Genomic DNA, 22,020 nt, shown 5'->3' on the forward strand with positions numbered 1-22,020 from the left:
CAACCGCGCACACGATCATCAGGCTCAACACGAACAATAGATTGCACCCTGAAACGCATCATACCTTGATACCAAATCAACACAACTTTTGACCAATCGCTATGCGCAAAGTGCATCTGGGTTGGTGTACTTTGTGTGCACTTTATTGCGCAGAAAAGATAGAAGAGCTAGCGAAGAATATAACTCAAACTATCGTGAAGTTTCCCAGGAATATGCGACATCAAAACATGCCGTTTTGAACGCAAAACTCCGACATTCTTGAGCATGTTTTCCGCCTATCAAAATGCGGCAACACACGACCAATTCGCGATCGTTTTCTTCTGCTGTTAACTGCATCGACAACGCCCTTTTCGGTTGCTATTATAAACGCGTAGTAAACACCTTGGTGCACACGCCCTCCTCGCTGCAAACCTCTCCTCCCCCCATTATTCGTACATCCTGCGCTGATTGTTGTCCTTTGTTCTGCATTCTGCGTTTCGTGCTTGGCACCGGATGCTGTTGCCGATTGTTCTGCTGCTGTTTTGTTGTTCTCTTCTGATTGAGCAACTGCACAAGCAAGCAAAAACATCCATTGGTTTTAGCCATTTTCCCCCTCCACTCTTAACCCTTTCAAATGTTGTGAAGATGGACATCTTCGCCCCTTTCCCAACTCTCGTCCACGCAAGAAACGCGCGCGTCTTTTCTTGCTGTCGTGGGCGGAGATCGCGCTGCGTTTTCAGCACTGCCTAGCTCTTCCAGGGCAGATCTTTTCTAACGCCGTTTTCATATCCTGGCCGGTGCATCGATGATGATCTGCTTCGTTACAGCCGTGGCAAACAGTGCGAAGAAACGGATCATCATACCCGTCTCTTTTATGTTAAGAAAAACAGCTCTGTTCCTCGCCGTTTTGTGCCAAATTGTGGCAGGTAAATGCACTCGGATAATCAGGAAAAATGTTGTTGATTTGTAAATGTACATCATGCAATCCTTTTTGACGAAGAAATGGGGCTAGAAACATCGAAAAATGCATGTTCTTGCGGCTGTTTCATTGAATGCGAACAGCCGCAGTGCAATAGATTAAACGGCTAAAGTTGACCGAAAAGCAGATCAAATTAGTTCGCGACAAGGTCTACCATTATCGTACGACAATCAGACGCATTTTTCTAATTGAAAATCGCCGGATTTATGCGAAAAAAGGCAAATCAAATCGCGGTGTCGCGGTGTGTTTCGATTCACATTTCGATCAATCGAACAAAATTCGGGAAGATTTCAAACTCAAACGACGAAAACGACCTAAAGTATTGCCGTCTCATCAGCCGTCTCGTTCGCGCTCATACACAAAACTGCTCGATCTGGAGTTCGTATAGCGCTGTTTCATCGGAAGTCGCACTCACTCCTACACTCAGCATAGGAATCGTGGTTTGTAGGGTATCACTGATGTTCCTCCACACTCTCTTCCAGAGTGTGTGTTGGGATGCAACAACAATCCGTGGGTCCTGTAGAATGGCCGTAGTGTATGTGTGGCTTTGTGGCGTAGTGTTCGACTCGATGGTCGATGGATAAGGGATCGCCCTGTTTGATGGGGAAGGGAGAGGATAGCTGACCTAGACTAGACCAACAGACGCCAGGATGGCCGGTGTTCGTGAATTCGCAAAACGCAACAAGAAAACACGCACACGACAGCGTCCGTGCGCCGTAGCTATGACGCCAAACGGACTAAAAAATGAAAATATTGTTACCCCCGGCCAACGTGATGGCGCCAGTCCAACATAAACAGCATAAGTGCGTACCAGGTGGTGGGGGTGAGGGACGGTCTTTGCATGGATCGGTGTCACCTGTTGCTCGGCCGGTTTGATCATCGGACGCAAATGAAGTACTTCCTGGCGCGTTTCGAACCAAACGATGCCCAGGAGGTAAGTGACTCAGGATTTCCCTGCTTCGTTCGGTCCGAACACGTTCCGTGGGGCACTCGATTGGCGCAACCGTTTCCGCCGATTAGCCAATCAATGTGTCATTTACGAGCTCAAGCGCCAATACGCCATTAGAGCATACTCTACGGTCGAGTATTGTATGACACGACCAGCCGATGGTGACGCTGAAGAATCCGCGCCACAGTCACAAGCAGCAGCATCCTTAGGTAACCAGGGAAACCAGCGTGCTCTAAATGATGAAATATATATCCCTCTCCACGGATACTTCTCGTTTCTAGATAGCGTAGCGGAAATGATGAGTTGATCGGGCTACTGCGAAAACCAAAGTAACCATCCTGCCATGCAAGTATACAATCGAAGAGCAAATCTCGAACGACAGGACCAGCAAACGGAAGAGAAAGAAAATAGAAAAACCCGATGGAAAAAACGGAAGCCGGCCGGTTCCAAGAAACAATCTGTGATAAAGAAGAAACCGACACAGACGAAAGCCCGAGTGCTCCATGCCCCGCGATAGTTACTTCAGCCCTTCTGAACCTGAATGGGTTCTCAGTCATCACCGGTGGTGGAGGTATGCTTTTCGATCCCATTTCACCATTGCCTTCTTTGACGCAGCTCATTATGTTGTACTGTTGTTCTTAGTTTCAGTGTCTGTTACACCAGCACTTCAGCCCACTTCAGGCTTCCATGTACATACAGTTACTTAGCTTGTTGCTGATGGTCTCTTCGACGAAGTCACTGTCCAATGTTTTTTTTTAGTGATTTGCAGGTTACTTTACTGTCAGTTAAAATTATGGGTCGGCGAACTTTTTTTCCAATTGCCAGTTTGAGTGCTTTGTCGATTGCTGTGAGTTCTACGGTACTGATTGCAACGCTTCTCGCAACCTTGAAGGCCCATCCTCTCGTCATTACTGTCTCCTGAACGACTATGCCCATGCCGCATTTGGAGTCCGTTATACTCCAATCGGTGTAGATAGGTGGTCGGTCCTTGATATGTTTATTGATGTGATCGCAACAGATCTGCTTAGCTTGTGTGTTATGGTCATTTTTGCTTCATAGAAACCCAGGCTTTTTTATCTTCCGTGTTAATTAACCACCCCCCGAGCGATCGGATCTTGTGCAGTAGTCCAATAATGGTCAGTTTTTTTGACCGCCATCAAAAATTGGTGGATCGTTGCCTTTTAATAACTGTTTAATGTCGACTTGGAACTAAGAACTTGCAATCTTTTTCCTTTATCGCTTATGAAATCATGGGTGGGTGCTGATGCTAAGATATGCTTGTGAGTCATTGCGAAGGTTTTGTAATAATTTACGATATACTGCGGCCCTAACTCGTGTACCAATGATAAAATCGACGTGATTGAATTTTTTTCCACCAACCGGTATCACTTCCCTTAGATTCGGTAATAAGGAAGCCAAACGGATCACGTTTTTTGGGTGCACAATCCAGTCGTTGAGGCCGTAGAAAATGGACACCGGGGCACTGGATGCACTTAGATTGTACGGTTGGTGGATGCACTCAATACCGTCCCTCTCGTACGGCCGGAAGATCCCGCTTTGCACGAGCTGGTTGAAATGCTCGAATTCCTTCAACGATGCTCCAGACGGACAATGGGCAAGCAAAAGTTGAAAGATTTGCTTAAAATAGAGTAAAGCAAAATTAGATAGGCACGGAATTAAGTACACCAATGAAATATGCTCACCTCGTCATATGATTCGGGATGTGGTCCGAACAGATTCGCAGCGAAGCTTGCACATTGACTCCCTGGAGTACTTACCGAACAGGTCATCCGTATGAGAGTATTCTGTTGTGCTGACCACGGAAGCATTTCGACTAGATTAAGTTGTCGACCCAAGGAAATGAGCGGAGCTGAGTTATGTACCGCCGCTTGTACCACAGGACTGCGTATATCATGCAACGTCACAGCCGGAGCTAGGGTATGTGCGTATCGAATTTTCCGATTGTATTCAGGACGAAAGCTGGTCATAACGTAATACTCGGTGGAGCCCTGTGAGTATCCGATAAAGTACAATTGTGCGGTTGATGTTTCGTTCAGAATAAAATCGATCATGGCCGGTAGATCGTAGATTGCCTTTTCGTGCCAAGAAAAATCCCAAAACACACTATCAACCGGAGAAAGGCGCAAGTGCTCTCGAGAATAACGGTTGCCACGTGTATTAGCTAGCCACACATCAAAGCCATCGTTAGCCAACTGATAGCCAAGTCCATGATCTGGTCCGGCTATTATGAAATCGGATGAACTTCCCATCAATCCGTGCACCACGAGCACAGGAAGTAACAAACGATCATAGCCACCCTTTAGGAACATTCGATGAAGAGTCAACCTGTATCCGTCCGAAGTCGTTACGATGTACGGACGAGCTCGGTATCCATACTTTCTTAATAACTGCAGCTAAAACAGATACGCGATGAAATGAGCACCCAATCTTTAAATTTAGTCTTTCCTGAAGGCACCTACGGTAGTCAATTCCGCATCTTTATCGTCCACGTGAAAATGTCCTCTAACACCCGTAACACAGATCCAAAAAAGCAAAAAATTGACGAGCGCCTGACACATTGCTCTTTGCATTGACTTTGTAACATGTCTGAATGTAAACTAGTGGAAACTCAGAGGAATACGGGAATCGGATCGTCGGTGGCACTATCGGCTAGCCAATCGTAATCGTTGTTGAAATTAATTGTCCAGTGATATTATTCAGCTGGACATCAATAGATCTTCGTTTAGAATTTGGCCAATTAAAAATTAGAAACGCAATCAACTAAGCTATCAACACCAATCTGAAATCGTCGGAATGTTTTGGGTTTTAAACGAATCAATTTAATATTTCACGAATAATTTAAGAGTTTAATTATTCGTTTAATGGTGAGTATTCGATGGAGTTGTTGCTTGATAACATGTGTGCACAAACAGATTACTTCTACAGGTCCTTTTAATTTGATAAGGTTCCTTCTAGAATTTCCAATATTCAAACGATAATTTCACGAGCACCAAAGTGCAAATTAGGAAGAGAAAATAATTATCTACATTATTTGGTTAGTTTGCTACAAGCCTGTAGCCATTAGTCTGTAACACCGAAAGAATGCACAAACCACGTTTGACTTTTTGGGACGTGTCTGGTTTTCTGTAGATCCCAATACTACGTATGTATCTTCTTCTTCTTTAATCGTACATGCTGACACTATTTCTCTTCTATTACAACCATTAGCACTGAATCAAATCTTGCGAGTCTTATTCCTTAACGCTGATATAGATTACCTCATACTTCCACTACCGACCACTGTGTGGTACTGAGATCATTTGTCTGCTAGCGTTACGATGCGTTGCAGTTGAGCAGTGGCATGCATTTTACTTCCATTGCCAAGGTGAACGAGGGTGCAAGATCATTTGTCCTTTACCTTCACACTAGCGTGTCTTTTCAATGAGCGTGCGGAGTGTGGAATAGAACTTGAGTGATTTCGTGCCCACGGGTTGGAGTAAAGTGTGCCGTTTAATTTATGTTATTAAATAATAATAACCATTTTTATTGCTACTTTAAAATAATTTCAAAAGAACATTTTGATACGTACACAAATATTGCAGTTGATAAAATAACTAAACTACTATTGGCCTTCATCGCTATTCGCATGGTGCAATCCTGTTGCACGTGCTTTGTGTTACACAAAATAGAAGTTCTCGATTTTCGTTTGCCTAGTAACGAAATATTGGAAACATTGTTACATTCCAAGCATTTCTTGCCGATTAATCTCGTCTGAAAAGTAATCCTGGATGAGTTTGTACTGTTTTTCCCTAAATTACGATGATATTACATTATGTACTGTGAGAAGTGGAAAGTGTACATTGTCTATTTTGTTCAACGAGAATGTACCGGGGTGCGGTAGAGTTGGAGTATCCAGTTGTGCATCGTCACCGTATGTCTGGAGGAAATGTAATCATGAATGCAAAGTGCTACTTACTGATCTATTATCTCAGATAATCTTATCGTGTGAATGCTAATATTGTGTAACGCGGCGAAGACCGCCGCGTTGGCTATTGCAAAACGTAGATAATCGATTACGGCACACCCACAGTGAACGGAGATGATTATTTAATTGTTACTATTCACAGGAACTGTACGGTGGCTCGAGAGTAGTATCATAACGGTTAATAAGCAGGGTGTTTCAGGTGAGGAAATGTTGTGCTCGCTCTTAGAAGAGTGACGGAGAAACTGCATGACACTGCGAATTGAAATGATGAGTTTCCTTATCCATATCATGGAATTTAAACATGGCAATCTACGAATCAGCGTTTTATCATGGTTATCACCAATCACTGCTTAGAATCCAGCTGCTTATATAACACTAGCAATGCATCATATTTTCTCGTTAATATTTTCACTTAATGCGACACTTTCGAACAAGCGTAAAGCACTCTTTGGGACCAAGACTTTTTCGTGGTGATAAAATGATTCGGCCACAAACACACCAACTAATGCTCACAGTACAATTACGTTAACGAATGGCGCTTTACGTATTTTCCTTCAAAGTTAGCTCATCTATTTCTCGTAGGTCACTCAATATAGGCTCGTACACTAGTGATCGCGCGTTTTTAGCTGTAACAAAATCAAGATGGTTGAAGTTCTCGTCCTCGACCATGTTGATCAGCGGTTTGTTCGGTAGCAGTCTCGCGAACCGTTGTGCTTCCCCTGGATCGACCAACCAATCGTTCAGAGCATAGAAGATGGAAATCGGTGCCGTTACCGCCGACAGATTGTAAGCTGGAGGCTTCCAGTGACTATACCGAACCGTGTTATTCCGCCGTCCGTAGTCATACTGTCGAAATTGTCCCGAGCGTTGCACTTGAGCAAAGTGCAGAAGTTGTTTCACCGATGCACCGGCCGGATCATGCCCGGTAAGGATGTGCATGGCCATCTGCAAAGAAAGGTCACTTGAGATAGTTCGTCTCGTACTGCTGTTTTTTTTGTTGCATTTTGCTACATACCATATCTACCATTTTGGGATTAGGACCAACCGTCTGGCTAACAATCTGCATGCAGATGTTGTTTTCGTCATTCATCGGACAGATAATGCCGGAAAGCAGATAGGTCAGATCGCTGTGCGGTAGAAACTGGTACACACCGAACATATCAAACAGTTGCTTCAAGTGGTATACGTGGTCGATCAACCATCGGGTCAAAGGACTACGGACACGCTTAAGGCAAACAGCGGGAGAAAGCGCGTACATGCGAGCGATTTTGTCGTTAAATTCTGGCCGAGCCGAAGCCATTACAAAGAACACGGTTGTTCCCTGGGAGTGACCGATGTAGATGAGCTTCCGTGCGGCTGCTTGGCGCAGAATATACTCGATGATAGCCGGCAGGTCATAGTATCCCATCTCGTGCCAACTAAAGTCCCAATAGTCCGGTGAGTCGGTCGTAAGCCGCACATGTTTCTGGGAGTACCGGTTACCACGCATATCTGCTAACCACACATCGTATCCGCGATCGGCCAGCAAATATGCAATACTATTGTTCGGACCAATGACCAAGTAGTCTCCCGAGCTACCGAGTACACCATGTACGAGCAATATTGGATATCGGTGACGATTGGGTTTACTCGGTGGAATGCGTGTTAATGAAATGATGTACCCATCTGCACTGGTTGCTTCATGGTGTTCAACGTGATATCCATACTTCTGAATAAGCTGGGGCTGCAGAAGAGACATTTGAGTTTTAAAGTGCTATGGAAAACAGGTGGTTTTATACACGACTTACCGTGGTCATAGTGCCATCCTCCAAATCTATTGCAAAGTAGCTACTAACTTTGTTCGAAGGCGCAGGCGTTCGAGCTTCCACTAAGCTGAACAGAAGCACAATTGATAGATACACTGCAATTGCAGTTGACCCGCACATCGAACGTTCTAAGCCGACAGTCATTTTGCTACTGGCGCAAACGGGGGCCAACCGGAAGGCAAACGACTCTCGATGCACCTTAGCAGAACGTGTAAGCGCAAAAACTTGCAATGCCGTATGACGCTATCATTAAATGGATCTCGTCGTGCGACCCCTGAGTTCTCACGAGCAGTGCAGTTCGGAGAGATATGCATTCCTTCTGAAACATGCAAAAGCCCTATCGGACGTGTTAAGCATCTGCCGAACGCTGTGTTTCCTGTGCGTAACGAATGCCTTGATATGAATGATCGAATTTTGGGCCACATTTTTCAATTTTTTCGTTCAATTTGATCTATTATTGATCATTTTTTAAATTTACATTAAGCATGTTGTTAAGTTTTTAAAAATTGTTTTTATTTATTTTAATTCATTTTCAAAGTCAAACAATTTTTCCATTTTCCTTTTAACATACGAATTGTCTGGTGTTTGGAACGATGTTAAAAACTGTGTGTTCTCTTCGTTAAACATGTTCCCAAATGAAGAAAAAACACAAGTTCGTGTTAATACAAGTTCATAATTTGTGAACATTTCATCACATCAGACTGTAAATGATCACTGTTGTGATAAAACACGTCATGCAATGAGCTGCAGTTGCCTCAGTTCCAATAGCTTGGCAGGACACAAGTTGCTGAAATTCAAGGCAAGGTGGACAACAGCTTCTAAAGTAACGTGAGCTGGAGGCACGAGTGCACCCTTTGCGGTATACTGAGCTCCGTATTTTCAAGATAACTTTTGCCATGACGTCACGGTAATGATGCAGTTGGTATCTTGCTTACTAGAGGGATGGTACTAAAGTTCCGTAGTCTTAATTAGAACATCAGAATATTGCTTTGAATGTTTTTTTTTAGATTGTCGTAGAATCCTAGATGAATTTTATTGGTAATAAACATTTGATAGTGTAATAGATATAAAGATGTAACTACGGAAAAGAATATTAGAAGATGGCCGATCTGGGCCAAAACTATGCTCATGTTAAAAGATGTTTTGTGAAGAAACGTGCAGACCATATTATTTCATGAATATCATATTAATGGCCAACTTAGAACTTTAGAACTTTGGGAGTATATTAAGAATAAAATTGATGAAAATATTTAAAATATTCAACCATGGCATCAATCAAGACATGTATACCAAGATGTCCTTTTTGCAGTGTCCATCGTAGCTTTCTCCACAAACACATGATTTGGAGCATGATTTGCTTATCGATATTTTTTTTATTATACTTTTAGCTCTTGCTAGTTTTACAACTATAGCGTAAAAAAGTTTTTCATTAAACTTATAGCGTTTACGAGTTTAGTTTTATCAGAGTTAATTATAATTGCGCGGTGCACAACACTTGTAGATGGGAGAAGTGGTAAACACGTAATTTGTCAAGTCAAGCCAGACGCGTTGCCAGTCGGGCAAAGGTCGCATATTCAAATGCGAAAGAAAAGATGAAAAAAGAGACTGGGCTGCCACGTGCGCGCTTGTCTTATCCTTATCAGCGCCGGTGAGTACCGACCACGTGTCAGCACCCACACAAGCGCAATAACTATTATTATTTTTATTTATCAGTTTATACTGTCTTCCCTGGAAAGAAGTTCCAGCGCAATCAATGAGCAATCCTTTGTGAGAAATTCCGAAAAAGGAAAACCGCGAAGGGATAGTAATGGAAAATAAGCGGGTTTTAGTGAGTGGGAGTGCAACACTGTTCCCCGTGTCTTTGCCAAAGTAAGATTAAAAAATAGAGTAACAATGATAACCACCTTGGCCTTGGGAAGCTTCGGCTGATCGTTGTCGATGGAAGATCTGGTTGTTAGTGGTTGAAATAGCTCCATTAAGCGGATAGACAATCTTAGATGATACAACGCTGCTGTATATACGAATTTCATCGGGTATTAGTCCTCATTTAAGTATAGTGTAAAGGACATTATATCTTTGATAATGTTTCTAGTATTGATCATTAAACTGGTTTAGTTTAGGGTTGAGTTTGAGTTGACTTTGTTCAGGGTATCTATCTTCAAGGTTATCAGGGATATACAGTGGGGAAAAAAGTTTATCCACCCCGCCACAAATGACTATTTTGGCTGTTTTCTCCAAACAACTTAGTCAAAAAAGGAAAAATCTTATTTCAAAACTTAGTTTTTCAGTTAACTTAATATTATATTCTTCTTCATTTTACCTTTTTCTTTATTCTTAAAGACCCACTAGAGATCATATCATATCATATCATAAAAATATTCGAGTAAGATTTTTCGATTTCGTGCAATCTTGCAGCATGCCACAAAAGATTATCCACCCTTACACCCTTGTCTTGTCTAATTTTTCACATCACCTCCATCGCTTGCAATAAAAAAATCCTATCATTTTCACATTAATCCTAGCACAATAAAAGAGATTTCTGGTACATTTGATCTTTTCAATCAGTTACAATTCCTTACAATAATAAGCTGCTGTTGTGGTTCCATGTTGATTGAATTAACTCTTCAAATTTGATAAGATTTTTCGATTCGATTGTGATCACTAGAATCATCGCATCTACATCGCATTACAATGCTGAATTTGATGTTTTCTTTTATTCTCCAGCCTTTTAGAATGTGTATGTGAAGTCCATTTTCAATGTTTATGAAGTAACTACAGAGTTTTCAATTCAACATAATGAAATAATCACTTTTCTCTCCATTCCAACGCACCATCCCAAGCGCATCTTTTGCGACGCTATCGATGGCTTTGTCGCAAAAAGAAGTTATTTGAAGCAAACAGGCAAAATGTAAAATTTAAACTTTTAACTTTTTCTTTTTTAATTTAAATTTTTTAAAGTAAACTTTTAAACGGACCATAATACAACACAATTACTCAATTACAAAATTACTGTCCATAGAATTGTAGCAGAATAAATATTGGACTGAAAAACTAATTCAACATTGATTATTTCGTGGCATTCCTCGTTCATAAACGTTATTTAACCTTTATACTGTTAGCCTACATATTTTTGCATGGATACGAATAAGTTCTAAGTATTTGGACGATTCTTCTAGAAGTTCTAAGTATTTGGATGGATATCCATTCTTTGGTTTAACCAGGTGCTGCTTACGAAGAAAGTTACTGAAAATAATTGCTTATATTTCATTTGATGTTCTTTGAGGCCAGGCCATTAGAGTGTATTTTCCGTTGCTACAAGAAAGGAGGTATTTTTAAATGTGAGGAATATTGAAAAACTGTGAAAGTTGCTATTGTAGGCCCCTAGCACAGGATTTGCCTGAAGAGGTAATCGCCTCCATACCTCCAGCACCTCCACCCAGCCCTCATCGCTATATTTAACCAGCTCAGCTTGTATTCTAGTCTTTTGTCGGATGTTGTATCGTATTTCTTCCAAGCTCGAGTGGCAGCAGCTTATTCATTTCTACCAGTAAGGCCTCTGGTGTGTCATGGTCTGGTCGTTTAGTAATTCATCGAAGTGTTCGTTTTCCCATCGCGAGAGGACTTCTGCTGATAACTGATCAGGTCATCATTCTAGCTGCGACAGCAGAATGCATTAGGCGTCAATATATTTCGGTAGCAGAGTACTATTGCTTGTTAAAATTGTGTTGTATTATGGTCCGTTTTCCTCCAGCTCCTAGCTTTTTTCCTTTCACATGTACATTTTAATGCGATCACTAACTCACGCATTCCTCAACAAGTTCTTCTTATGTTCGCTCACTTCTTATGTTCGCTCACAGTTCTTATGTTCGCTCACTAACTCACGCATTCCTCAACAAAACAGCCAGAACTCACGTTGCTACGACAAAGCTTTTAGTACAGATATTATGAATGGTGTTAGAGCAGACCAACTTTCGCTACTATTGCATACTTGTCTTCATAGCAGGCCGTTCCTTCGTAAGCTACTTGGGCATTACTGTCCTTTAGAGATGCCTCATAGTATCGAGTTTCCTTGTTATATTTATCCGTTTCTTATCTGCAAGCTATTCGGCATCGGATCTTCAAACCAACCAGATCGTGCCATGGTTGTCTGTTTTGGTTTTTCTAAAAGTGTTCTGACGTTCAACAAACTCGATTGTCTCTAGGGATTAGTCAAACATATATTTTTGTTTGAAAGTCGTTTGGATGTTGTTAGATAATGAGTTTTTCTACGTTCTATTTGCTACTCCATTCTGATGTATGCGTGTTCAACGAACAGTACCCCACCGCGTCGATAACGGACATTGTGCAGCATTTAGTGGACGCCGGATCTACAACATCTTGACGCTATTGTACGACAATTAGAAGAGCATCGAAAGATAGCTCGGTTCCGGACGGCCGGCGCTTCTCAGTGACAATATGCTGCAAAAGATGCTGAAGAGGAAGACCGAGAGAAAAGTTGCTACACCGTTGCGTGTGATTGGTTGGGAGGTCAGTTCATCACTTAAAATATTTGTATACACCTATACCTATAGAAAACACATACTAATCGGAAAATAGAAATCGCTTTAAGTAGATTAGCGTTGTTTTTTATTTTGGACTCGTACTTCATGATCGTTGATGAGTTTTTTAATTATATTGTTAAAAGTTTTGAACTAATCGAAGCTGACAAAGATATAGCAGTTTGAAAAACCACGTGCGCGCTTGTCTTATCCTTATCAGCGCCGGTGAGTACCGACCACGTGTCAGCACCCACACAAGCGCAATAACTATTATTATTTTTATTTATCAGTTTATACTGTCTTCCCTGGAAAGAAGTTCCAGCGCAATCAATGAGCAATCCTTTGTGAGAAATTCCGAAAAAGGAAAACCGCGAAGGGATAGTAATGGAAAATAAGCGGGTTTTAGTGAGTGGGAGTGCAACACTGTTCCCCGTGTCTTTGCCAAAGTAAGATTAAAAAATAGAGTAACAATGATAACCACCTTGGCCTTGGGAAGCTTCGGCTGATCGTTGTCGATGGAAGATCTGGTTGTTAGTGGTTGAAATAGCTCCATTAAGCGGATAGACAATCTTAGATGATACAACGCTGCTGTATATACGAATTTCATCGGGTATTAGTCCTCATTTAAGTATAGTGTAAAGGACATTATATCTTTGATAATGTTTCTAGTATTGATCATTAAACTGGTTTAGTTTAGGGTTGAGTTTGAGTTGACTTTGTTCAGGGTATCTATCTTCAAGGTTATCAGGGATATACAGTGGGGAAAAAAGTTTATCCACCCCGCCACAAATGACTATTTTGGCTGTTTTCTCCAAACAACTTAGTCAAAAAAGGAAAAATCTTATTTCAAAACTTAGTTTTTCAGTTAACTTAATATTATATTCTTCTTCATTTTACCTTTTTCTTTATTCTTAAAGACCCACTAGAGATCATATCATATCATATCATAAAAATATTCGAGTAAGATTTTTCGATTTCGTGCAATCTTGCAGCATGCCACAAAAGATTATCCACCCTTACACCCTTGTCTTGTCTAATTTTTCACATCACCTCCATCGCTTGCAATAAAAAAATCCTATCATTTTCACATTAATCCTAGCACAATAAAAGAGATTTCTGGTACATTTGATCTTTTCAATCAGTTACAATTCCTTACAATAATAAGCTGCTGTTGTGGTTCCATGTTGATTGAATTAACTCTTCAAATTTGATAAGATTTTTCGATTCGATTGTGATCACTAGAATCATCGCATCTACATCGCATTACAATGCTGAATTTGATGTTTTCTTTTATTCTCCAGCCTTTTAGAATGTGTATGTGAAGTCCATTTTCAATGTTTATGAAGTAACTACAGAGTTTTCAATTCAACATAATGAAATAATCACTTTTCTCTCCATTCCAACGCACCATCCCAAGCGCATCTTTTGCGACGCTATCGATGGCTTTGTCGCAAAAAGAAGTTATTTGAAGCAAACAGGCAAAATGTAAAATTTAAACTTTTAACTTTTTCTTTTTTAATTTAAATTTTTTAAAGTAAACTTTTAAACGGACCATAATACAACACAATTACTCAATTACAAAATTACTGTCCATAGAATTGTAGCAGAATAAATATTGGACTGAAAAACTAATTCAACATTGATTATTTCGTGGCATTCCTCGTTCATAAACGTTATTTAACCTTTATACTGTTAGCCTACATATTTTTGCATGGATACGAATAAGTTCTAAGTATTTGGACGATTCTTCTAGAAGTTCTAAGTATTTGGATGGATATCCATTCTTTGGTTTAACCAGGTGCTGCTTACGAAGAAAGTTACTGAAAATAATTGCTTATATTTCATTTGATGTTCTTTGAGGCCAGGCCATTAGAGTGTATTTTCCGTTGCTACAAGAAAGGAGGTATTTTTAAATGTGAGGAATATTGAAAAACTGTGAAAGTTGCTATTGTAGGCCCCTAGCACAGGATTTGCCTGAAGAGGTAATCGCCTCCATACCTCCAGCACCTCCACCCAGCCCTCATCGCTATATTTAACCAGCTCAGCTTGTATTCTAGTCTTTTGTCGGATGTTGTATCGTATTTCTTCCAAGCTCGAGTGGCAGCAGCTTATTCATTTCTACCAGTAAGGCCTCTGGTGTGTCATGGTCTGGTCGTTTAGTAATTCATCGAAGTGTTCGTTTTCCCATCGCGAGAGGACTTCTGCTGATAACTGATCAGGTCATCATTCTAGCTGCGACAGCAGAATGCATTAGGCGTCAATATATTTCGGTAGCAGAGTACTATTGCTTGTTAAAATTGTGTTGTATTATGGTCCGTTTTCCTCCAGCTCCTAGCTTTTTTCCTTTCACATGTACATTTTAATGCGATCACTAACTCACGCATTCCTCAACAAGATCTTCTTATGTTCGCTCACTTCTTATGTTCGCTCACAGTTCTTATGTTCGCTCACTAACTCACGCATTCCTCAACAAAACAGCCAGAACTCACGTTGCTACGACAAAGCTTTTAGTACAGATATTATGAATGGTGTTAGAGCAGACCAACTTTCGCTACTATTGCATACTTGTCTTCATAGCAGGCCGTTCCTTCGTAAGCTACTTGGGCATTACTGTCCTTTAGAGATGCCTCATAGTATCGAGTTTCCTTGTTATATTTATCCGTTTCTTATCTGCAAGCTATTCGGCATCGGATCTTCAAACCAACCAGATCGTGCCATGGTTGTCTGTTTTGGTTTTTCTAAAAGTGTTCTGACGTTCAACAAACTCGATTGTCTCTAGGGATTAGTCAAACATATATTTTTGTTTGAAAGTCGTTTGGATGTTGTTAGATAATGAGTTTTTCTACGTTCTATTTGCTACTCCATTCTGATGTATGCGTGTTCAACGAACAGTACCCCACCGCGTCGATAACGGACATTGTGCAGCATTTAGTGGACGCCGGATCTACAACATCTTGACGCTATTGTACGACAATTAGAAGAGCATCGAAAGATAGCTCGGTTCCGGACGGCCGGCGCTTCTCAGTGACAATATGCTGCAAAAGATGCTGAAGAGGAAGACCAAGAGAAAAGTTGCTACACCGTTGCGTGTGATTGGTTGGGAGGTCAGTTCATCACTTAAAATATTTGTATACACCTATACCTATAGAAAACACATACTAATCGGAAAATAGAAATCGCTTTAAGTAGATTAGCGTTGTTTTTTATTTTGGACTCGTACTTCATGATCGTTGATGAGTTTTTTAATTATATTGTTAAAAGTTTTGAACTAATCGAAGCTGACAAAGATATAGCAGTTTGAAAAACCACGTGCGCGCTTGTCTTATCCTTATCAGCGCCGGTGAGTACCGACCACGTGTCAGCACCCACACAAGCGCAATAACTATTATTATTTTTATTTATCAGTTTATACTGTCTTCCCTGGAAAGAAGTTCCAGCGCAATCAATGAGCAATCCTTTGTGAGAAATTCCGAAAAAGGAAAACCGCGAAGGGATAGTAATGGAAAATAAGCGGGTTTTAGTGAGTGGGAGTGCAACACTGTTCCCCGTGTCTTTGCCAAAGTAAGATTAAAAAATAGAGTAACAATGATAACCACCTTGGCCTTGGGAAGCTTCGGCTGATCGTTGTCGATGGAAGATCTGGTTGTTAGTGGTTGAAATAGCTCCATTAAGGGGGGGCTTTGGTTATTTCGGGTCATAAAAAGGCTTATTTTTCACGATTTTTGGTGAAGAAACCAGTTAACTTTAATTTTTCAAAAAAATGTCATATTAAACTACAACTTTTCAAGAATATTTGGTTCTATTTTGGGGAAGATTTATTCAAAACTACGTTCATGGCATTCTATCCAGAAAGACAAGTTTGCAAAAATGTACTTTTTGCGGTGCCCATCGTAGCCACGTGCTGGGTCATCAGAAATATTCAAACGAATATTCGTTTGTTAGATTATAAGTTTATCCAGGTAGCCCCGTCGAGTTTTTATGAAATTTCCCATTTTTAGATTTTTGGCAGGTTTTTGAATTTGGAAAAGTGATGCTTTTTTCGATGTTGCCTCAAAAAACGGCACTTTACATAATCAAAATAATTATTTTAAAAAAAGTATCAACATTTTTTATAAAATCTCGACGGGGTTACCTGGCAAATAGTGTAGAGATTATATGTTCAAAATTTCAAATCGATCGGTCCAGTAGTTTTCATGCTACGATGGGCACCGACTTTGAAAACGTAGGTTTTGGGAATCGCGATTCAAAGTCGCGAGATGCGTTGAGCCTTGTATGAAAGGCTGTTTTTCAAAAATCAATATCTTTGTCAGTTTTGCTTCGATTGATCCCAAAATTTTACACAATAATCTTGAACTGATAAGCAATCATAAAAAATTGTAAAATGTAAATGCGAAGAATTAAAATAAAATACCGAAGCCCCCCCTTAAGCGGATAGACAATCTTAGATGATACAACGCTGCTGTATATACGAATTTCATCGGGTATTAGTCCTCATTTAAGTATAGTGTAAAGGACATTATATCTTTGATAATGTTTCTAGTATTGATCATTAAACTGGTTTAGTTTAGGGTTGAGTTTGAGTTGACTTTGTTCAGGGTATCTATCTTCAAGGTTATCAGGGATATACAGTGGGGAAAAAAGTTTATCCACCCCGCCACAAATGACTATTTTGGCTGTTTTCTCCAAACAACTTAGTCAAAAAAGGAAAAATCTTATTTCAAAACTTAGTTTTTCAGTTAACTTAATATTATATTCTTCTTCATTTTACCTTTTTCTTTATTCTTAAAGACCCACTAGAGATCATATCATATCATATCATAAAAATATTCGAGTAAGATTTTTCGATTTCGTGCAATCTTGCAGCATGCCACAAAAGATTATCCACCCTTACACCCTTGTCTTGTCTAATTTTTCACATCACCTCCATCGCTTGCAATAAAAAAATCCTATCATTTTCACATTAATCCTAGCACAATAAAAGAGATTTCTGGTACATTTGATCTTTTCAATCAGTTACAATTCCTTACAATAATAAGCTGCTGTTGTGGTTCCATGTTGATTGAATTAACTCTTCAAATTTGATAAGATTTTTCGATTCGATTGTGATCACTAGAATCATCGCATCTACATCGCATTACAATGCTGAATTTGATGTTTTCTTTTATTCTCCAGCCTTTTAGAATGTGTATGTGAAGTCCATTTTCAATGTTTATGAAGTAACTACAGAGTTTTCAATTCAACATAATGAAATAATCACTTTTCTCTCCATTCCAACGCACCATCCCAAGCGCATCTTTTGCGACGCTATCGATGGCTTTGTCGCAAAAAGAAGTTATTTGAAGCAAACAGGCAAAATGTAAAATTTAAACTTTTAACTTTTTCTTTTTTAATTTAAATTTTTTAAAGTAAACTTTTAAACGGACCATAATACAACACAATTACTCAATTACAAAATTACTGTCCATAGAATTGTAGCAGAATAAATATTGGACTGAAAAACTAATTCAACATTGATTATTTCGTGGCATTCCTCGTTCATAAACGTTATTTAACCTTTATACTGTTAGCCTACATATTTTTGCATGGATACGAATAAGTTCTAAGTATTTGGACGATTCTTCTAGAAGTTCTAAGTATTTGGATGGATATCCATTCTTTGGTTTAACCAGGTGCTGCTTACGAAGAAAGTTACTGAAAATAATTGCTTATATTTCATTTGATGTTCTTTGAGGCCAGGCCATTAGAGTGTATTTTCCGTTGCTACAAGAAAGGAGGTATTTTTAAATGTGAGGAATATTGAAAAACTGTGAAAGTTGCTATTGTAGGCCCCTAGCACAGGATTTGCCTGAAGAGGTAATCGCCTCCATACCTCCAGCACCTCCACCCAGCCCTCATCGCTATATTTAACCAGCTCAGCTTGTATTCTAGTCTTTTGTCGGATGTTGTATCGTATTTCTTCCAAGCTCGAGTGGCAGCAGCTTATTCATTTCTACCAGTAAGGCCTCTGGTGTGTCATGGTCTGGTCGTTTAGTAATTCATCGAAGTGTTCGTTTTCCCATCGCGAGAGGACTTCTGCTGATAACTGATCAGGTCATCATTCTAGCTGCGACAGCAGAATGCATTAGGCGTCAATATATTTCGGTAGCAGAGTACTATTGCTTGTTAAAATTGTGTTGTATTATGGTCCGTTTTCCTCCAGCTCCTAGCTTTTTTCCTTTCACATGTACATTTTAATGCGATCACTAACTCACGCATTCCTCAACAAGATCTTCTTATGTTCGCTCACTTCTTATGTTCGCTCACAGTTCTTATGTTCGCTCACTAACTCACGCATTCCTCAACAAAACAGCCAGAACTCACGTTGCTACGACAAAGCTTTTAGTACAGATATTATGAATGGTGTTAGAGCAGACCAACTTTCGCTACTATTGCATACTTGTCTTCATAGCAGGCCGTTCCTTCGTAAGCTACTTGGGCATTACTGTCCTTTAGAGATGCCTCATAGTATCGAGTTTCCTTGTTATATTTATCCGTTTCTTATCTGCAAGCTATTCGGCATCGGATCTTCAAACCAACCAGATCGTGCCATGGTTGTCTGTTTTGGTTTTTCTAAAAGTGTTCTGACGTTCAACAAACTCGATTGTCTCTAGGGATTAGTCAAACATATATTTTTGTTTGAAAGTCGTTTGGATGTTGTTAGATAATGAGTTTTTCTACGTTCTATTTGCTACTCCATTCTGATGTATGCGTGTTCAACGAACAGTACCCCACCGCGTCGATAACGGACATTGTGCAGCATTTAGTGGACGCCGGATCTACAACATCTTGACGCTATTGTACGACAATTAGAAGAGCATCGAAAGATAGCTCGGTTCCGGACGGCCGGCGCTTCTCAGTGACAATATGCTGCAAAAGATGCTGAAGAGGAAGACCGAGAGAAAAGTTGCTACACCGTTGCGTGTGATTGGTTGGGAGGTCAGTTCATCACTTAAAATATTTGTATACACCTATACCTATAGAAAACACATACTAATCGGAAAATAGAAATCGCTTTAAGTAGATTAGCGTTGTTTTTTATTTTGGACTCGTACTTCATGATCGTTGATGAGTTTTTTAATTATATTGTTAAAAGTTTTGAACTAATCGAAGCTGACAAAGATATAGCAGTTTGAAAAACCACGCATCTCTTAGAGCATCTCGCAATATTAACTATCCGTTGCGGACCGGCCTAGCCAGATGTTAAACAGCATTCATCAGCCAATAATTATCATTAAATATCCAAAACCAAAATCGTGTCGATTTTGTTGTTAAATTACTTTAATTACTCTTTAATGATTTTTACAAAAAAATATTTGCGATATGTTTCTGAATTATTCTATGCCATACTATAGTGGATACAAACGAATGATTAAACCGGTCTTTCTAAAACCAATCATTGAGTGTTTTTTTTCTAATTTGTTGAAAAAATATGATTGCTCGAAGTTCATAGCTGGAGTTTAATGATTGAAATCCAAATATACGCTATCAAAACATATCCTAAAGAATAATATGTACATATGTATAATACTTATAATTGAACCCATTTTTATTGCTTGAAAAAGTGGAAAAAGAATGTACAAACACATAATGGTCTTAGCCTTATTTCGCAGAGTAGGTTAATGCTAGCCATTGTGAACTGGCCATTTAGATTTATATATAGTAATTGGTACAATACTAACAGTTCAATGTATCCATTTTGTCTAATATGTATCTATTTTCTAACAATGTTTAGCTAAATAGTGATTACTTCGTCATTTAATAACTCACAATTTACAAACTAATGGCATCGGTGCCTGGTATCTTGTATCTGGTATTTAAACTCTAAAACTCTGAAACCTGACATTGAATTGTATTTTGCTGACAGCTGATTTAGCTTTGCAGATGAGCCAAGGGCACATCACTCATATGAGGAGCACAGCATGTGGTATTCCGTTAGGAACCAATAACTTGGCTTACATTCAGCTGGTTAGGAATCGTAACGTACAATCGCCAGAGGCCAGAGGATTCGGCGTGACAATTAATCATCTCATATATTGTTGTCGCTTGCAGCGTACCCCTTACAGTAAAGGAAACCCCTACATTTAATGAATGTATCACCGATGGAATACTATTTACATCAAAATTATTAGTTCCGTTTACTCGGCAAAGTTATCGCTGTACTGCAAGTGAGTATTTAGTAAGCAAATTGTAGTCATCCACCTGCATTACAGTGCCGTATACGACCCTAGCAAGCTGTAGCTGGTGCAAAAAATAATACTTCGCTCGCCCTAGCGTGGACCATTGCCAGCGGAGGGGCTACTGCTTGATTGCCGGACAGCTTACCGGCTTCTTCTATTGCCGGCAGTCACACAAGCTGTTTTAGGAGTTTTGGTCATATCTCTCGATTTCCCACAACACCTTACTATTAAGCAATCGTGCCGCATTTCTAGCCAATATGAAATCACTATGGGTGAACAGTGGATCTGCAATCTGGTAAACGGCAGCTAGGTTAGGTACTTCGTCTGCTAGTTGTAATGCGTCCCGGTAGTTAAGTCCATAATAGACCACTACCGGCAAAATTGCTTGGCTAAGGTTGTACAGGGGCGGCAGTTGCTCACGATATGATTGCCTGCGTTCAGTAGCTCGACTATATTCAGCGAAACGTCCCGTTCGGATGATCTGTGAAAAGTGATGCAGTTGGCGCAAGGATGCTCCGGCGGGAAAATGACCCAGGAAGACTCGCAACAGTTTCTGTCCGAAATACATTTCTTATTGTCATTACATTTTATAAAAAAAACTCCTACACTATTGTACTTACATCGTCTACCTGAGGAGGATTCTTTCCCGCCACATCGTATAACAGTTCCCGGCAGAAGGTGACGTTAGAATTTGGACATCCTATTTGGGCCAGAGGCGCAAGGTACTGGCTACGTGGGAGAATCTCGTTCCATCCTGAGGATCGCAGCCCATAAACCAGCTGATCCGCATATTTTACAATCGGACGTACTAGCTGACCCTTCAGTCGATACATATATACGGACGGAGAGATTGCCTGCATGTCGATCACTTTTGCATTATATTCAGGACGCTTCGAGAGCATCACGAAAAAAACCATCGTACCTTGGGAGAACCCAACGTAATGCAACCGTCGGTAGCCGGTGACATCTAGCACATGATCGATCATGGCTGGGACATCATATAGACCGATTTCATGCCAAGTAAATTGCCAGAATTTGCTCGATCGATCTGGATTCAGTCGAATATGTTTACGCGAGTAGCGGGTACCACGAGCGTTTCCCATCCACACATCATAACCGCTATCGGCAAGTAGATAGGCTAGGCCTCGTCCTGGGCCCATCAACACCCAATCGGCACAACTGCTTAACAAGGAGTGCATCAGAAACACTGGCGCATTACGATAAGGTCGCAAAGGGGGTTGCCCCGAAGCAGCTCTACGGCCAGGGATACGATAAAGATCGAGAAGATAGCCATCCTCCGTTTGTACCTCGTGTATTTCCACCTGGTAACCATACTTCCACACTAGCTGGGGCTGTTAGGATATCACATTCGAAGCAAAAAGGTATTAGATTCGTAGCACATTCATTTTTCTCACTAAAGCACACCACCGAGAGTAGAAGGCAGCACATTACACTTATTGTGACACTTTTGGATTACATAAAAAAAAAACTTACCACACTCAAGTAAGCATCCTCATCATCCACCCGAAAGGGACCATCAATGGGTGTTTGGTTGGCTGCAAATAGCAT

The 22,020-nt window shown here is 40.3% G+C and overlaps 3 protein-coding genes across 3 annotated transcripts; all 3 read right to left on the reverse strand.

The window, feature by feature from the left end:
- Positions 1-3,155: 3,155 nt before the first annotated feature.
- On the reverse strand, positions 3,156-3,697 carry LOC125959308 (lipase 1-like). The gene is made up of 2 exons (XM_049692127.1): positions 3,611-3,697; positions 3,156-3,545 (listed from the first exon to the last, which is right to left on the reverse strand). Exons 1-2 carry the CDS (start codon positions 3,695-3,697, stop codon positions 3,156-3,158), a joined length of 477 nt encoding a protein of 158 aa, XP_049548084.1.
- A 1,002-nt stretch (positions 3,698-4,699) lies between these two features.
- On the reverse strand, positions 4,700-7,860 carry LOC125949685 (lipase 3-like). Its single transcript, XM_049676955.1, has 3 exons — positions 7,680-7,860; positions 6,908-7,615; positions 4,700-6,837 (listed from the first exon to the last, which is right to left on the reverse strand). The coding sequence occupies exons 1-3, from the start codon at positions 7,839-7,841 to the stop codon at positions 6,433-6,435; spliced, it is 1,275 nt and encodes a 424-aa protein (XP_049532912.1). The 5' UTR covers positions 7,842-7,860; the 3' UTR covers positions 4,700-6,432.
- Positions 7,861-20,409: 12,549 nt separating this feature from the next.
- LOC125959309 (lipase 1-like) lies at positions 20,410-22,020 on the reverse strand. Its single transcript, XM_049692129.1, has 3 exons — positions 21,946-22,020; positions 21,072-21,803; positions 20,410-20,433 (listed from the first exon to the last, which is right to left on the reverse strand). The coding sequence occupies exons 1-3, from the start codon at positions 22,018-22,020 to the stop codon at positions 20,410-20,412; spliced, it is 831 nt and encodes a 276-aa protein (XP_049548086.1).

Source organism: Anopheles darlingi, chromosome 2, assembly GCF_943734745.1.
Source record: "Anopheles darlingi chromosome 2, idAnoDarlMG_H_01, whole genome shotgun sequence".
NCBI classification, from domain to species: Eukaryota; Metazoa; Arthropoda; class Insecta; order Diptera; family Culicidae; genus Anopheles; species Anopheles darlingi.

Bases quoted from the DNA above. Each gene is read 5' to 3' on its own strand.
- LOC125959308 (XM_049692127.1), bottom strand. From the start codon at position 3,697: ATGACCTGTTCGGTAAGTACTCCAGGGAGTCAATGTGCAAGCTTCGCT. The intron at 3,546-3,610 runs GTGAGCATATTT...CTCTATTTTAAG, and splicing joins ATCCCGAATCATATGACGAG to CAAATCTTTCAACTTTTGCT.
- LOC125949685 (XM_049676955.1), bottom strand. From the start codon at position 7,841: ATGACTGTCGGCTTAGAACGTTCGATGTGCGGGTCAACTGCAATTGCA. The intron at 7,616-7,679 runs GTAAGTCGTGTA...TCTCTTCTGCAG, and splicing joins AGGATGGCACTATGACCACG to CCCCAGCTTATTCAGAAGTA. The intron at 6,838-6,907 runs GTATGTAGCAAA...CTTTCTTTGCAG, and splicing joins ATCCCAAAATGGTAGATATG to ATGGCCATGCACATCCTTAC.
- LOC125959309 (XM_049692129.1), bottom strand. From the start codon at position 22,020: ATGCTATTTGCAGCCAACCAAACACCCATTGATGGTCCCTTTCGGGTG. The intron at 21,804-21,945 runs GTAAGTTTTTTT...ATATCCTAACAG, and splicing joins AGGATGCTTACTTGAGTGTG to CCCCAGCTAGTGTGGAAGTA. The intron at 20,434-21,071 runs GTAAGTACAATA...ACTCACTTGCAG, and splicing joins ATCCTCCTCAGGTAGACGAT to TACAGCGATAACTTTGCCGA.